This window comes from Marmota monax, unplaced genomic scaffold (genome assembly GCF_021218885.2).
Source record: "Marmota monax isolate L192 unplaced genomic scaffold, Marmota_monax_Labrador192_F-V1.1 WCK01_AAM20220418_F8-fsc00042, whole genome shotgun sequence".
NCBI classification, from domain to species: Eukaryota; Metazoa; Chordata; class Mammalia; order Rodentia; family Sciuridae; genus Marmota; species Marmota monax.
Window position 1 is genome coordinate 4,062,160 of NW_026693008.1, and position 17,508 is coordinate 4,079,667.

General features: G+C 45.2%; 1 protein-coding gene across 8 annotated transcripts in view; it reads left to right on the forward strand.

Annotated features, from left to right (window-relative positions):
* Cadps (calcium dependent secretion activator) overlaps positions 1-17,508 on the forward strand; it is a 480,326-nt gene that overhangs the window by 282,807 nt on the left and 180,011 nt on the right. For all 8 annotated transcript variants that reach the window (XM_058582090.1, XM_058582085.1, XM_058582091.1 and 5 more), the window contains exon 8: positions 6,535-6,674. In XM_058582090.1, coding sequence (XP_058438073.1) covers positions 6,535-6,674 — 140 coding nt within the window. The remainder of the gene's footprint in view (positions 1-6,534; positions 6,675-17,508) is intronic.

The window sequence follows — 17,508 nt, forward strand, 5'->3', positions numbered from 1 at the left end:
GAGTTTAAGCCATGAGTTCTTCAAATTCTTTGTAGTATAGATGAGAGAACTGATTCCTGTGGGAGGCGAGGGGCCCCCAGAGCCCCCAGGTCAGGGAGGGGCCTGTGCATCCTCCATGCCCCACAGGCCAGGCTCAGCCCCTCAGGGACCCTTCACAAGTGTGCCCACCGAGGCAGGGACTTCTCCCCAGTCTCACTGGTGCAGAGAAGCACAGGAGTCCCGGGGGGTTAAGTAGCTGACGAGGAATGGAGGCAGCTCAACTCCAGGGCACCTTCCCTACACCACACTGACGCTCTGCAGTGGTGAAGCCCTAGGCTCTGCGGTGGCCGAGGCCACGAGCTTGCCCCAGACCACACGGCCACTTGTTCCTGGATGATTGACACTTGCTTCACGCCTAAGAAATGTCCACCATCTTCATGGGGCTGGCCTGCCTGCCTCCTCCTGCTGGCTGGGCACCCTCTGCCACCGGCACCTGGACAGGTCAGATGAGCCAAGTGCTTCTCCTCCCCAGGGGCTGGCCCTCTGCCTGAAAAACTCTTCCCCACCTCCCAGGCCTTCCAAAGCCACACACGATCTCTCTGAGCAAATGCCAGTCCTCACCGCCATGGACCTTGGGCACCACGGCAGCCCTCTGCCCACATCCTCCACTGGACTGATCCCCAATGAGACCGGGAGGGAGAGCTGACCCCGCTGGACTGAGAAAGCTCCATGGGGAGACAGCAGTGCTGTCTTTTTTTTGAGGGGTGGGATACTAGGGATTGAACTCAGGGACACCCAACCATTGAGCCACATCCCCAGCCCTATTTTGTATTTTATTTAGAGACAGGGTCTCACTGAGTTGCTCAGGGCCTCGCTTATGCTGAGGCTGGCTTTGAACTTACAATCCTCCTGCCTCAGCCTCTGCCTCAGCCTCCAGAGCTGCTGGGATTACAGGCGTGTGCCACCTGTGTGGCATTGCTGTCTTTTTTAGGTGAGGTTACTCTGGGTACCCTATGGGAGAGTGCTTCTGTGTGCTGATTCTATCAAGTGGTAGCAGAATTACATTGCAAATCCAAGTGATCCATTCAACCATTTTTAGTCTGTTTCTTCTTTGCTAACTATTTTAATTGAAGAAATAATCCATGCAGATGGTTTAAAAATGGATACTAGTGGAAACTAATGATCCCTGTTTTGGTCAGCTTCTTCGCTACTGTCACTAAAGGACCCAACCAGAACAGTTTTAGAGGAGGAAAAGTTTATTTGAAGGCTCACAGTGTCTCTCAGTCCCTAGGCAGCAGACTCCACTCCTCGGGACTCGAGGGGAGGCAGGACATCATGGAGGAAGAGTGTGGTGGAGGGAAGCAGCTCACATGGTGATCAGGATGCAGAGAGAGACTCCACTCTCCAGAGACAAATAGAGACCCCAAAGCCACGCCCCAATGCCCCCTCCTCCAGCCACACCCACCTGCCTCCAGCCACCACCCAGTTAATCCCATCAGGGGTTCATTCACTGGTTGGGTTAAGGCTCTCACCACCCAGTCATTTCTCCTCTGGACCTTCCTGCACTGTCTTACACATGAACTTTTCTGGGTCATCTCAAATACAAACCATAACAGTTTCTTTCACCTTGACCAGATACCACAATGAAAATGTTTTTTGCAATGAAAATGAAAAATATTTTTTTGCAATTCCTGGCATATCCTTCCCAAAATATTATCTGCACATACATTCACAGCATGTGTGTGTGTGTGCATTCCTCTATTTAAGAACAGAAAGCACAACTGAAAGTTACTTTATAACTACTGCCCTATCCATCAGTTGGAACATCAGCATATTTGGAAATGAGTCCACTGCAACCCATAGTGACCCAGTTCTTTTTTATATGGCTGTATAGTATTCCACTGTGCAGATATATTTCATTCAATACATCTTCTGTTGATGAATTTTTAGATTATTTCATCTTTGGGTATAAAGCATAAAGAATGCTTTGGTGTGTAGCCTCAAATTTATTTATTTTTTCTTGCATATGCCTACAAGATGAATTTCAAAAGAAATATTTTGCTGAACACAATTTGAATTTAACAGTTACTGCCAAACTGTCCATATGCCATTTTATACCTCCACAAAAGGCATGAGAGAGTGCCTGTTTCCCCACACCCAAGCCAACACTGCAATGTTATCAAACTTTTTTTTCCACAAATATGATTGCAGGCCTGCTGTGCCTAATCATTAGTGCCGTGTGCCGAGTAAGCAGGGATAAAAGCAAGCAAAAATCATTAGCCTCTCAGAGCTCACAGGGCACAGGCATAAAATCCAGAAATTTCTGTGCAGTGTGGTAAGTGGGCAGAAGTCAGTCTGAGGAGCAGGGATGCCTTTCCCAGGGCGTGCAAACAGGTAGGGAGAGAGATCCAGGCTCAGCTGTGGAGATCAGCCAGGTGAGGACCCAGAGTAAAGCAGTCCCCAGCCAGTTCCACTACATGCCCAGGTGACTAGGAGAAGCTGCAGCTGGCTGGGGTGCAGCCTACTGCAGGGGGGCTGTGGTCGCCATACCAGCCACCCCACATCAAAGCCCAGCACACATGGGCCTTGGCTGAGATGACAAAGTGCTTGATTAGCAGCCTGGAATGTGCAGATGAGGTGTCTGATCTGCCCAGGGCTCCCATGCCCCCAGAAGGACCCTCATCACTCAACAGGGCTGACACTTATACAGGGGCGGTCAAGGGTGGGGACCCAGATGCAAGAGAACCGCAGTGACCTCATCTCTCCACCCACTCTGCAGAAGAGGTCTCCCCAGGGAGTGACCACAGGGAGGGGAAGGAGGTCACTGTGGAGTGACCAGGAATGAGCAGCAGCCATTTGCATCTTAAATGGACACCATATTGCTGGTGGGACACGCGCCCAGGATCCATATGGTGGGAGGCTTGTTAATGAGCTCCGGGTGCCCAGGGCACCGCTCCTGTCCTACTTTGCCAAGCGGGAAGGAGCAGAGAAGCCAGCCAAGGACCTTTCCTGCTGCCTGCCTGGGTTGCTCCCACCAGCCCGTCCCTGCCACTCATTACCTCCCAACCTGGCCACTCCTGGGCCAAACTAGCTCAGGACAGGGGGCCAGCTTCACTGGGTCCAGCAGCTCCCTCTTCCCATCTCCAAAAGTGTCAGGACTTCAGATCTGGAATGCATTGTAGGGTGACAGGTGGGCATCCTTAAGGGAAGGGAGAGGTCTTCCCAATGCCATGACACCCCGAGTTCCTCTTCATTTCCATCATTTGTCCTATGCCATATTGGCCCGGAGAGGTTTGCTAGTGCCAGTTTTGTGAACTTAGACACTTACACATAGTTGTCCAATTAACCCTCACAGAATGATCAAAAGGCCTAAAAAGATCACAAGCAGGGGATTCTGATTTGAAGGTGACACTAGTAATGCAAGTTTAGGAAAAATAAAAAAGATGCCAGAGTCACCACCCAGATTCAGCCTGCGGGGCATGACCAGAGAGGACAAGCTGTCCGTCAGGATGGTATGACAGTATTTAGAAAACTCCCAGAACTATAGGGATTTACTCTATTGGGTTTACACCCAGTGTCATTAACAATGCACCTTGCCCTAAATAGAGATGATCCCTTAAAATATAGCTCACCATAGAACATGGCCACAATGACCAGCAATGATCACTCAGTACCTGGGGCCTGGTTCCAGGACCCCCTGCAGATACCAGAATCTTTGAATGCTCAGGTCTCCTGTGTAAAATGTGTGCTGCTTGCATATCCCCTACTTTGCATCTGCTTTAAACCATCTATTACTTATATTACCTAATTGTTTTAGTCAGCTTTTTAGCTGCTGTGACTAAAGGATCTGACCAGAACAACTGTAGAGGAGGAAAGGTTTATTTGATGGCTCACAGTTTCAGAGGTCTCAGTCCATAGACAGCAGGCTCCACTAGGCTCCACTCCTCGGGCTCGAGGGGAGGCAGGACATCATGGAGGAAGAGTGTGGTGGAGGGAAGCAGCTCACATGGTGATCAGGAAGCAGAGAGAGACTCCACTCTCCAGAGACAAATAGAGACCCCAAAGCCACGCCCCCAATGCCCCCCTCCAGCCACACCCACCTGCCTCCAGCCACCACCCAGTTAATCCCATCAGGGGATTAATTCACTGGTTGGGTTAAGGCTGTCACCACCCAGTCATGTCTCCTCTGGACCTTCTTGCACCGTCTCACACGTGAGCTTTTGGGGGACACCTCACATCCACACCATAACACTAATAGAATGTAAATACTATGTAAATAGCTGTTGTTCTATTCTGTAATGTTTAGGGAAGAAAGACAAGAAAAGGTCTGTACCATGTTGAGTGCAGATTTATTTCCCAAACATTTTCAATCTTTAGTTGATTGAATCCATCAAAACGAAACCTAAGGATACAGAAGGCCAAGTGTACTAGAAATTAGGGATTTTTTTTTCTTGATCTCTATCCCATCATTTTAAAATTTATACATTTGTGTCTATCTTTGATACATGTGATAAGGTAGTATACGAATACAAAGTAAACAAATTTAATGTTAAATGTTGGCATCTGGGTATTGAGCTCATTGCTCAAAAAATATTTCCCTGAAGTTGAGCTTGATCAAACATCTTTGGCAGCCACTTCTTCTGTTTCAACCACATCATAAAACACTGGGGAAACTGGAATTTTGTGTTTTGCAAGAAGTTATCAATTTTCTTTCATCATCGAGAGGGAAGTTAATGGAAAAAAGGGTCAGGCCCCAAAGAGAGATGGGTGGAAATATCACACAATGGAAGCACGTTGCCGTGTTTCTGCCCCAGTCCCCTTCTCCGAGCCCTTATTCAGGTCACGGGGAAGGCCATGTGCACCTGTCCTCCAAGCACGGACCATGCTGGCAGGACAGAGCAAAGCTGAGGCTGGACCAGGAAGGCCAGAGTGTCCACTGCTGAGACTTTGAGTCTCTTCTAACCCTCTCCACTGGGGAAAGGAGCCCAGGAAAGGAACCTGCTTTCCCTGCACCTGGGGAAAATAGATGCTTTGAAAACAGCCCAAGCTACCTGAACAAAGCTGGGCGTGCTGCCATCGCAGGAGACAGAGCCCAGCGTTTGTTGTGCCTATGTTTCCTTAGCATAGCTCTTCCAGCGACTCCACTCCTCCCCGACTGCATGTTCTGCAGATTCTATCTGGTTTCTGACAACCAGAGTGAGAAAGTGGATTGCCCAGGTTGTCCACTTCTCTGTCACCTCCAGCCTCTGAGGCAATGAGAACCGAGGTAGGACACCCAGGTCTAAGAGCCATCTCTGATGTGTGCCTCTGAAAAGCATTTTCCTGGAGCTGATCTCTCACCAAGCTACCTATGCCTCCTTCCATGCCAGGGCAAAGCTGGATGGTGTGGGACAAGATTGCCAGTCCAGGTGAATTGGGCTGACTGACTTGTGACCCTTAAAAGACCCCTTTCCCTTGTCTACATCTACTTTTTTTTGGCCGGGGGTGGGGGGGCAGGATTAAACCCAAGTGGCTGAACCACTGAGCCACATCCCCAGCCCTTTTTTATATTTTATTTAGAGACAGGGTCTCATTGAGTTGCTTAGGGCCTTTCTAAGTTGCTTAGGGTCTCACTAATTTGCTGAGGCTGACTTTGAACTCACGATCCTCCTGCCTCAGCCTCCTGAGCCTCTGGGATTACAGGTGTGCGCCACCACACCTGACTTCCTTCTCGCCATCTTAACACTTCTTATCTATTTGATAACATCCTTTCTATTTTCCTCTGTGGGTTTTGAGGAATTTCTCTTCTTGCAATAGTAAAAGATATCCTAAAGAATGGGAGGGGCTGGGGTGTGGCTCAGTGGCAGAGCACTTGCCTGGCATTCGTGAGGCACTGGGTTTGATCCCCTACACCACATAAACAAATTAAATAAACAAAATAAAGGTATTGTGTCCATCTACAACTAAAAAAAAATTTAAAAAAAGAATAGGGGGGAGAGGGCTTAGTGGTAGAGCACTTGCCTAGCACATGTTTGATCCTCAGCACCGTATAAAAAAAAATGAATATATAATATTCTACAATTAAAATGCACACACATACACACACACACACACACACATATATATATATATATATATATATATATATATATATATATATATGGAGATAGAGAGAGAGAGAGAGAGAGAATATAGAAGGAAGAAAGGAATGGAGTAGAAGTGGTCTCTAGCTTGGCCTCTTTCATTCATCTATATTATTGGATGATGGTAATAACACCGTTCTCTGATCAGGGTTTCCTTTGTGTTTTTCAACTTTGGAAAAGCAACAAAAAATCACAAAAGTCATGATCCTTACTTTTTTTTAAACAAACTTGGCCAGGAAAAGAGAGAAGGGAGCAAGAGAATGCCCTGTCTGTCTTCAGGCCTGGCCAGCCTCTGTGAGTAGATGACACGTTGGCTGTGGGACCTGGACACGTCACTCCACATCTCAGCAGCAAAGTCTCTGATCCACAAAAACATGCCCATCGTGATGCTTGTATTGTCCCACTAACACATTTGTCCCTTTGTTCCCTACAGGTCATCCTCCATCCCACCCCAAACAGCCCCAAACAGTCTGAGTGGCACAAAATGACAGTCTCCAAAAACTGCCCTGATCAAGACCTCAAAATCAAACTTGCCGTCCGGATGGATAAGCCCCAAAACATGAAGCACTCTGGGTAAGTGTCTCGTCCCCATGTGGTCATGTGGGACATGTGTCCACTCCTTTTCCAAGACAGAAGTCAAATGAGGGCTAGGCACGTAGCTCAGCAGGAGAGCAGGTGCAGAGCCCTGGCTGGGTTCCATCCCCAGCACTGCAAAAAAAAAAAAAATGAACAAAACAAATACAAGACTGATCTTCAGAGAACCACATGGAAGGAAGTCGAAAACATTCATGAGAGGTTATTAAAATATTTGACTGGGAAGCCAGGTGCAGTGGTGCATGCCTGTAATTCCAGCAACTCGGGAGGCTGAGGCAGGAGGATCTTGAGTTCAAAGCCAGCCTTAGCAACTTAGGCCCTAAGCAACTTAGTGAGACCCTGTCTCTAAATAGAAAATAAAATAAGAGCTGGGGATGTGGCTCAGTGGTTAAGTGTCCCTGGGTTAAATCCAAAACCAAAAAAATTGACTGTGAAAGTTACTCTGAGCTTCCTCACTTCTGATGATCTCTGTATTGGCTTTTTCGCCATCAACAGAGAATAATTTCCTTCTCTTCCTCTGAGAGGATTTTCAGTACTATTCAAACCCTACAGGAAGCATGTGAAGGGGTCTAGTGTGGGGAGTTCTTCTGGGTCCCATGCCCCTTGTCACACGTCTAGAGCTCATCCAGACTACAAATTACCCACTTATGCCCCTTGGTCAGCAACTGCCCCCGTGAGCTGGGAGCAGCTGCCATAGCCATGTTGAGGAGGTCAGTTCCCACTGGAACTTTCTGAGGGTTTGCTGCCACATAGAAATGAATGAGCAAAAAAATAATGAAAAATTGTGATTATCTTCATTATCTTAGAGGTTGGAGTGGAATGAATAACTAGGTAAGTTCAAGGAGGACAGAATAGGACAAGAATAGGTAAAATATGGTTTTATTTTACAAAGCCACCGGTGAGCAATGAATTCCTTAAAAACACAGTCAGACCCAAGGTGGCCTACATCAGGGGTGAACAGCCTAAGCTGCGTGAGGAAGTGTTTATTGATGACTGGGCTTATGTTGAGACGTGGCCTATTAAATAAGTTGGGAACAGTTGTGCTGTGTAGTGACCTAGGGACGTTTATCAAGTGCTCTGCAGGGGCAATTGGCCAACCAGCTTTCATTCTGCTTGGCCTTTCTGGTCACCAGAAATGTCCCCTTAATTCTTTTCCTTTTTTTTTTTTTAATGAATTCACTTAGGATAGGGCTAGAAGTGGTAACCCCACCATGAAAACTGAGGATTATCTGTTTGTAGTGGAGGTTTGGGGAATTCAGACACCTGAGATCAAGGCTTAACCATGGATTAAAGCAAGTTGAAACAGAAGTTCATGTGGATTCCAGGAGGGTGTGACCAGAACAGGAAGAGAACATCCCCTTGGAGGAGAGCCCACCACAGAATGCAGTCAGAGAGGAGAGAACAGGGACCTCCCCCTAGGGCCTCCATGTTCTTGGGAGCAACCAAATCCAGAGAGGCCAGGGAAAGATAGCTACCTGCCAATCAGGGCACAGAAGGGTTCAGGTCCAGAAGACTCCAGAGAGAGCAGGGCCACGTGTAACCTGGAGATGTGGAACAGAACAGAACCCAGGCTTCAGTTTGGCCTTGGAGAATTTGCATTGAACTTCCTTGAGACCAGATTATTCCCAGAGCCTGAGATGGGATTATGTCATGAGGAGGATGTGGGGGAGTGGGCCAGGCCCAGAGTATACAGTTGGTCCTTCCTGAGGAACTTCAGCCAGCCTTTCTTCAATCAAATTGGCATCTCAGAAAGCTTTCTTGAGGTCAGCTCTTCTTCTCCCCATCACACTCCTTCCATATATTCCAGAAACATTAATGGCATTTCTCCCTAACACCACTTCCCTTTCAAGAGTCAATATCCTAGTTTCAAGACAAAGGAATTGAGTATTCTGTTCACTTCCTATAGTATTCATTTCCTGTCCACAACGAAAGATCCTGCAACCTTAACAAAACCTGGGTTCATAAAGACTCTGTTATGGTTTAGATATGAGGTGTCCCCCAAAAGTTCATGTGCGAAATAATGTGAGAATGTTTAGAGGCAAAATGATTAGATTGTGATCAGTGGATGAATCCCCTCACAGGGGTTAACTGGGTGGTAACTGAAGATGGGTAGGGAGCGGCTGCAGGAGGTGGGTCATTGGGGTGTATATTTTGTCCCTGGTGAGCAAATCAATCTCTCTCTCCCTCTCTCTCCTCCACCCACTTCCCTTCTTGAGTCATGACCTGAGCTGCTTTCCTCCACCACACCTCCCTTCTGCCTCACTTTAGTCTAAGAGCTTTGGAGTTGACCATCCATGAGACCCAAATACACTTCCTCTCCTCTACTTGTTCTTCTCAAGTCTTCTGGTCAAAATGATGAAAAAGCTAGCTAAAACGGAGTCTGTAAACATTTGCTAAAGGAACCAGAGTATGAGTGAGCAGGAATGAATGGGAAAGAGAAAAACAAGGAGGAAATGGCAGATGGAAGAGAGAATGGTAGACAAGAGAATAAGAATGTGGATGAGTAGATCTGTCCTCTCAACTGCTTCTTTTTAATTTCCTTAAAAGAATCGGTACCTCACCCTGCAGCCTGGGCCCACTGAAACACTGAACTAGGAGTTTCACAAACACTATTCTCCACAGCAACACTTGGCATGGGTATTAGTGTCCCCACTGGACAATCCCACTTCCCACATTCTCTTTCTTCACAGTGTTGAAAACTGAATTAATCGATCTGGACTTCGGAATTTTTCTGTTGACTCATTTGTAAAAATTAATGTGTTTCAGGCTACCTTATTGTTCTAAACAACTGAAAAAATATACAGCTTCCTTCTGTATAACTAATTTGTCTGCCGAGGCCGCCATTTTAAAATGACCAAGAGAGCCTAAAATAGCTCTGAAAGTGAGCAATGAGTTCCTTAAAAACACAATCAGACCCAAGGTGGCCTAAATCAGGGGTGAACACCCTAAGCTGCATGAGGAATGATTCAGGGAAAAATAAAAAATGTTCCTGGACAATATCTTTTTTTTCATTTAAGCTTAAAATAGTTTTATTGAGTCCTATTATGTGGGGAAGGGTGATAAAATTATCAAAGCAACATCACAGCTTAGAAAATGAGAGGTGGGGGAATTTTTAAGAAGCATGGCTAAGATTATATATATATATATATAATATCCACTTTAACACATAAGATGAAAATCAGAATTACTGTGAAATATTCCTCGATGAAGTGAAACAGATCCTTGAATGAACCACGGATCCATCTAGAATAACCTTATTAAAGATAAAAATGCCAATGAGAAAAATCAACACTGTTTTTTTTCTTTCTTTCTTTTGGTCTTAGAACAGAGGTATCTGGGCACATTTGAGAATTAACAACTTCAAAGTGGCTTTCTAATTTTTCATCTTTTACCTCCAGATGGTGCTTTCAAGTTCCAGAAGTGTCTTCACAGCCACTTTCTCATTTCATCCCTGAGACAGCCTTTACAGGAATTGGGAAAGATTGCCCCCCCATCTTAAGAAAATGGCCCCTCCCTCCACCCACATGCTCAGACCCACCACCTTGGAGTCCTCTTTGACAAGTCTCATTCTTTCTCACCACACGTCTCATCCATCATCCAGTTCTGTTCGCTCCACCCTCAGGATCTTCTAGAGCTCCCCACCCGTCCCCATCTCCTTCTCTGCACTGGGCCCTGCGCCCCCTTCCCCTCTCCCCTTCACTTGAGCTGTTCCCCTGTTCCTTACTTGGCTTGCCTGCACTCTGTTTCTTACTCTGAAGCCATGGTGGTTTAAAAAAAAAATAGGAGCCTGATCCTGGCATCTGAATGCTAGGAAACCTCCCATTAGTCCCCATCTCATTCCAAGTAAGGACCAGCACTGTTACCATGGCTACAAGGCCCCCCATTGCTGACCTTGATCACTACTGCAGCCCCTGGCCTCCTTGGACCTCCCCAAAAAGGTTCCCATCAGGACCCCTGCCCTTCCTGTTTCCCCTGCCTAGGATGTCCCCTTTCCTCCATTCGGACGTCCCTATGGCTCACCTGGATCTCTGCACATCTCTGCATCTTCTCAGAATGTCCCCTTGGCCCCCTGGGTCATGTCTCCCCTCTCTCCCGCCTTTTCTTCCTTTGCTTTTACCAGTGCTCCTGTCCTATCCTACCCTACCCTATCCCTCGTGTTTCTTTGTTCACTAGTTTATTGCCTTTCTTCCTTACTAGGCTGTGAGTTCCTTGTTGGAAGGGACACTTGTCTCCTTTGGTCGCAATACCTCGTACAGGGTTTGATTATCTTGCAAAAGTCTAATTGACTATTGGTTGCATAGAAAAATAAGTGAATGAATGAATCCTCCACTTGACAGAGAAACGGAGGGATAACACGGTAACAGGACTTGCCCAGGTGGGAGTGAGCCTCAGTCCTGGGTCTACATTTGTTTACTCCTCTCAGTTCCATCTTAACCAAGGACTAAAACACAGTGTTCCACATGGCTCTGCTTTGGGTTCATTCAAAGAACCACAGTCCACCACCCAAGAGTCAGTCACAGATATTCTGATTTTCCATCTACGTGCTAGCAAGCCTCAAAGGAGACAGAGTATAGAGCCCTCCATCATTAAGATCCCCCTTTCCTCTTCTGTTTTCCTAACTGTGCCTCTGCTCTAGGATTCTTTGTCCTTCAAAACCATCCCGGTCCTTTGTCCTCCCCGTGGGTCTCCGGGACACCAGGACTGCTGGCAACAGACACTCAAACCAGACTACCTGGATTTTCAGGATTCGATTTTATCTCCCTGGTTAACTTCCTAACTCTAAATGCCATACCAAATGGTTTTTACCTTGTTGTCCACATATTCTATATTCTTCCTGATTTTCTAGCAATTTTTGAGAGAAGGCTATCAAAATCTCTGACTGTGATTGTGGATTCTTGTTTTTTTTTTTTTCCTTCTGGCCACCCTGTTCATTTTTGTTCCATGCATTTTGGAGCTTGGCTATTTGATGCCTGAGCATTTAAATGATTATTTCTTCTTGATGAATTGACCTCTTTATCATTATGAAATGGTCTTCTCCATCCCTGGCAACACCCTGTCTTAAATTTACTTTGTGGGACAGGTGGAAGTGGAAGTTAGGTTTCCAAAATCTAACTTTAGCATGGGGAATCCTTTTTTATCTTTTGCTTTTTGTTTTCTGTCTTTAGAGTTCAAATGTGTCTCTCTCGTAGGCAGTATAGAGTTGGGTCTAGCTTTTTAAACCTTATCTGAATCTCCGGATCTTATGACTGATATATTTAGCCTATTTATATTTCATGTGATTACTGACATGGTTTAAATTTATCAGTTTGCTATTTGTCATCTTGCTATTTGTTTTCTTTGTCCCATCGGATCTTGTTTTCTCCCCCCCACCCCCTTTTCTACTTCCTTTTGAAATAAATGAATAATTTCAAGATTCTATCTTACTTTCTTTATTGTGCTATTATTTCTCAATGCCAATCAGGTCAAAATTCCAGAATGGAATCTTTGGCACCACCACTTCCTAGCTCTAGGCAAGTTGCTGAACTTCTCTGAGCTTCCTTTTGCTCAGCATAATATGGAGGTAGCATGGTGCTTATCTCATGAGTTGTGGTAAGGATTAAATGAGTTACTCCATATTGGGCACCTGAGCAAGGTTTGATGCATGGTAAGGGCTGGAGCCACACAAGAGTGGTTGGTGGTAGTGGAAGCTGTCTTCTGTGTTGTTTGTCCTATCCCTTTGCACTCTCTTCCCCAACCCATGCTTCTTCCTGCTGGGCAGCTGCCCCACTAGTGAGGCACCTACAGCCTCCCGACCCTCCCTCTTCTCCTGCACTCCCATAAATGAGCAGGAAGCATCCCAAGTGAGTTCCTGTCTCACTGTGACCTCTCTCCTTAAAAGAAATTCTCATAAGCAATTTCTAACAAGGAGCAAGGATCAAGAGATCTGTTATATGACGTGGTCACTTTGGTTAATAATCACATATGGTACACTTGAAAATCACTGAGAGTATTTTGTAAGTATTCCCACTATTAAAAAATGATGATTATGTGAAATAATCACAAATTAATCTAACTTAGCCATTCCACAATGTGTACCTATTTCAAAACATCTGGGTATATATACCACATATAGATATAGATATCAAGTAAAAATAAATCTAAAAGATTAAATCATGAAGTCATAAAGAAGAAAAGAAAGCCAGACATGGTGGCCCACACCTGTAATCCCAGCAGCCTGGGGGGCTGAGGCAGGAGGATCACGATTTCAAAGCCAGTCTTGGCAAAAGCAAGTCCCTAAGCAACTCAGTAAGACCCTGTCTCTAAATAAAATACCAAATAGGGCTGGGGATGTGGCTCAGTGGTTGAGTGGCCCTGAGTTCAACCCCCCACTACCCACCCCCTGCAAAAAAAAATGAAAAAAGAAAAATGAAAGACCCTTTCTCAAAAGCCCCTATGATGCTCCAGGCACTATGGTGGCACAGGGACATGGTGACAGCAAATGCAGCCATTCCTCCCTCAAGGCCAGGCCACACTCTCCACCCAGACCAGAAGCGCACCAATGCCAGCGACTTTTGACTTCAGGTCCCCTCACGATGAAATGTTGGCCCATCTCTGGTTTCCATGTCCCCTTCAGCCATCCTGACCTGCATAAGTGCCAGAAGCAGATGATTCTGGGAAATGTCCTTTCCCTGCACTTAATGATGCTCATGCCAAGGCATCCTAAAAGAACACGCACCATAAGCCATTTTCTCCATGAGTAGTTACTAAGCACCCACCACGTGCGAGGCGGGTGCTAAGCACAGTAGATGCTTAATGAGCAGATCTATGCTGCCATATGAAGTTCACAAACGCCACACAAACCAAGACTGTCCGTGTGTGTGTGTGTGTGTGTGTGTGTGTATACAAATAAAAAGTTACAAGCATCACCACGGTGCTTCCCTGACACATTGCTCCAGGGCAGAGGGACACTGAGGACAGGGTAATCCTTCATCACTCAGTGACTTTGGGGGATTCAAAACTCTAGGATATAAGTTCAACCCAAACCCGTCTTCCTCTTCTCTTTTTAGTCCTCGCTAGCTCCCTCTCACATAGCTCAGATACCCTCGGCAAATGACAGAGATGCCAATGACACACTGGCATGGCTTTCATAAGATGCTACAAGAAAAGGATAGATTGGAATTGGGGTGTAAAATATGACTCAGAGCTCTAAAACCAAACCTTGCTTGATTTCCCAACAGATGTACACCCAAAAGCCGAATATAAATTCAAATAAGGAGTCCCAAAGTGAACCCTTTATGAAATTGATAGCTCTGTGCTCTTTCTACCACGGCTACCATTTCTGCTGCTATGAACATGAGCATAGCAACAGGAAAGACTGACATCTCTGGGATCTCACTGCACTAAACCCTGGACTCACATAAACTCCATAAATCTTCTCAACCACCCTGTGATACTGTGTGTTATGTTATTCCCATTTTACAGCTCAGAAAACTGAGGCATGGGGCAGGTAAGCCAAAGGAGAGTTAATGACAGGAACAGAATCCCAACTTAGGAGCTGGGGTTGGGGCTCAGTGGTAGAGCACTTGCCTAGCACGTGTGAGGCACTGGGTTCGATCCTCAGCACCACATAAAAATAAATAAATGTATGTGTCCATCTCCAATTAAAAAAAAAGAAAGAAAGAAAGAATTCACACTTAGGGATTTCCCCCAATCTGAGATATAATCAGTAGACCCAACTGCCATGCACAATACTGGAATGCGGATTTATCGAAGACAAATCCAAATTTCTGCATCTCCAGACAATCCAAAGAGAAAGTAAAGGGTACACACAGAGAGATCAGGCTGCAGGGAGAGGTGCTCAAAGGGAGAGCCACCTGTGTGTCTGCAACCACAGAACTGCCATCTGCTCCAGGTACCGCACATTCTGTTCAACAAACATGTTTCAACCCGAGCAAATGCAGAGCCAGCCCTGACTATGGAACCAGGGCCCTGCAGCTCTCAGCTCTTCTTGGTTTCGACACCTTCTGGCATGTGCCATGGTAGCAAAAAATCCCCAGGAAAACCTCAGAGTGAAAGCCCCGCCCTCACCCAGAGACAGTGGGACTTTCCCAAGGAGAATTGATGTAGGGTTTCTTGGATCCCATCAGCTTTTTCTTTCAGAAGCTCTTAACCAGAAAAAGATGAATAGCCATTCATTTTCTAAAATTGTTTGAAATTTGAATTTATTCTTAAAGAATCCATAAAAACATAAAATCGTACATATTTACAGAACCCCATGTATTGCTTCAGTGCTGGTATACATTGTATGGGTTAGACAGCTTTTGGTCATTGTAACCAAAATATCTGACAAGAATATAATAAATCTCTCCTCCTAGGAGGCAGGAGGATTGCGAGTTCAAAGCCATCCTCAGCAAAAGCAAGGCCCTAAGCAACTCAGTGAGACCCTGTCTCTAAATATAATAGGGCTGGGGATGGGGCTCAGTGGTTGAATACCCCTGAGATCAACCCCCCACTACCCCCCCGCTGAAAAAAAAGAAAAGAAAAATGAAAGACCCTTTCTCAAAAGCCCCTATGATGCTCCATAATCTCCTAGGAGAGGTTTATTTTGGCTCATGATTTCAGAGGTTTCAATTCATGGTTGGTTGACTCCATTCCTTTGAGCCTGAGGTGAGGCAAAACATCATGGCGGAAGGGTACAATGGAAGAGAGCTGTTCTACTCATGGCAGCCAGAAAACAGAGAGAGAAAGAAAGGAAAGAAAGAGGCCAGGGACAAGATATAGTCCCCAATGTTACTCCCACCCAGTGACTGGCTTCCTCCAACCACACCCCACCTGCCTATATTTTCCACCTTCTCTCAATAGTCCAGTCAAACCACTGATCTATCAAATGGATTAATCTACTAATGAGTTAGAGTCCTCATGATTCAATCACTTCCCAAAAGCCCCACCTGCAGGATCTGGATGTTTGATGCATTGGGGACCAAGTCTTCAACACACACTCTTGGGGAATATTCTACATCCAAACCATAACATTATGTAATGCTTAAAGTAAGGTATCACTGCTTATCACTTTTTTATGATGAAAACATTCAAAATCCTTTCCTCTAACTCTTTGAAATATATATATGTACACAATTATTATCTATAGTCACCCTACTATGCAATAGCACCCCAGAGCTTCTTGCTTCTTCTACCTGTTCCTTGGTCCCCAGAAGTCATCTTCTCTCTATCTACCTCCATGTTCTTTATTCAATGAAGAAACCCAAGTTTATCATCCAGAATGGAAAGAGGAAGCACCTGGGGAAGAGGCTGCTTCAGAATCAGATGGCTCTGAGTTTAGCTTCTGGCTGCACCAACTCACCAGCCCTGCACACGTGACTTAACTTTCTCAGCCTCAGTTTCCTCAACTGTGAAATAAGAATAGTAGCCCAGCAAGGTAGTTAGTAGTAACTCTGTGCTTTGTGGGAGGTGTTAGTCCAAGAATTTTGTATTTGTGCTTTAATCCTTTCCACCTATCAAATAGGTACCGTGGTTATAATCATGTATTACAACAGTACAATATTATTTTTATAATCATCATAATGGGGTACTAGCATTATCCCCTTTGTATGGATGAAAAACTGAGGCAGGATAAGTCTACTAATTTGTTCAAGGTTGCAACATGGCTCCATCCCTGAGCCCTTAACCCCTCCTGTGAGCATCATAAAGTCATGTCAATGCCAGGATGAAGGACAAGGTAATGATTCAATCTGAATCCCATCCTGTGGTTTCTAGTGAACTCCTTTTTCTCTACATCCATTCTCATCAATGAAATCTATAAACCCATTCATTAGATGTTGTGGCTTGTGAACCCTATTATGTAGACACAAGGTAAGTGGAAAGGGTAAATAGTTAGTAGCTGCAAGAGAAAATTCTGGAAGATAATGAGACTATTATGATCATACCAGCCATTTATTAATCAAAATACAAAATTTTTTCCCATTTTCTTTTCTTTTTTAAGACACTGGGGATCAAACCCAGGGCCTATGCTAGGCAAGTGCTGTACCACTGAGCTATTACCCCACAACCCCCATATTCTTAATTTGATATTTATATAATATACTTCCCTGTGTATAAAAGTCTGAAGAGATTTTTTTTAACTGATTTAATGATTATTTACTGCTAATTATACATTTTTCTTTGGACACAGATATTTCATACTAAATTAATATTTTTCGTGTATCTACCTCTTACCCTAACTCATGCTTATATTCCACAAGCGCTGTCTCATTGTCTCCTCACAACAACCCCATGAGCAAGGAGCCATAGCTGCCCTTGTTCTACAGAGCAACAAGAAAGGTAGCCGGGCGCAGTGGCACATGCCTGTAATCCCAGTGGCTCAGAAGGCTGAGGCAGGAGGATTTGCAAGTTTTTAGAGGAGGAAAAGTTTATCTGGCTCATGGTTTCAGAGGTCTCAGTCCATTCCTTGGGTCTCAAGGTGAGGCAGAACCTCATGGCAGAACAGTGTGGAGGAGGAAAGCAACTCAGGACATGATCAGGAAGCAGAGAGACAGAGGCTTCACTCACCAGATACATTATAAACCCCAAAGGCACACCTTCTGTGACGGTCCTCCAACTAAACCCTGCCTGTCTACAGCTACCACCTAGTTAATCCATATCACTGGATCAACCTACTGATTAGGTTGCAACTCCCATAATCTAATCATTTCACCTCCAAATGCTCCTGCATCATCTCACACATAAAACGATGCACACGCACGTCCAAACCATAATATCTCTTTTGTGTCCATTTCTGCCATGAAGACATTATCATTTCAAAAAGGCTAAGAATACT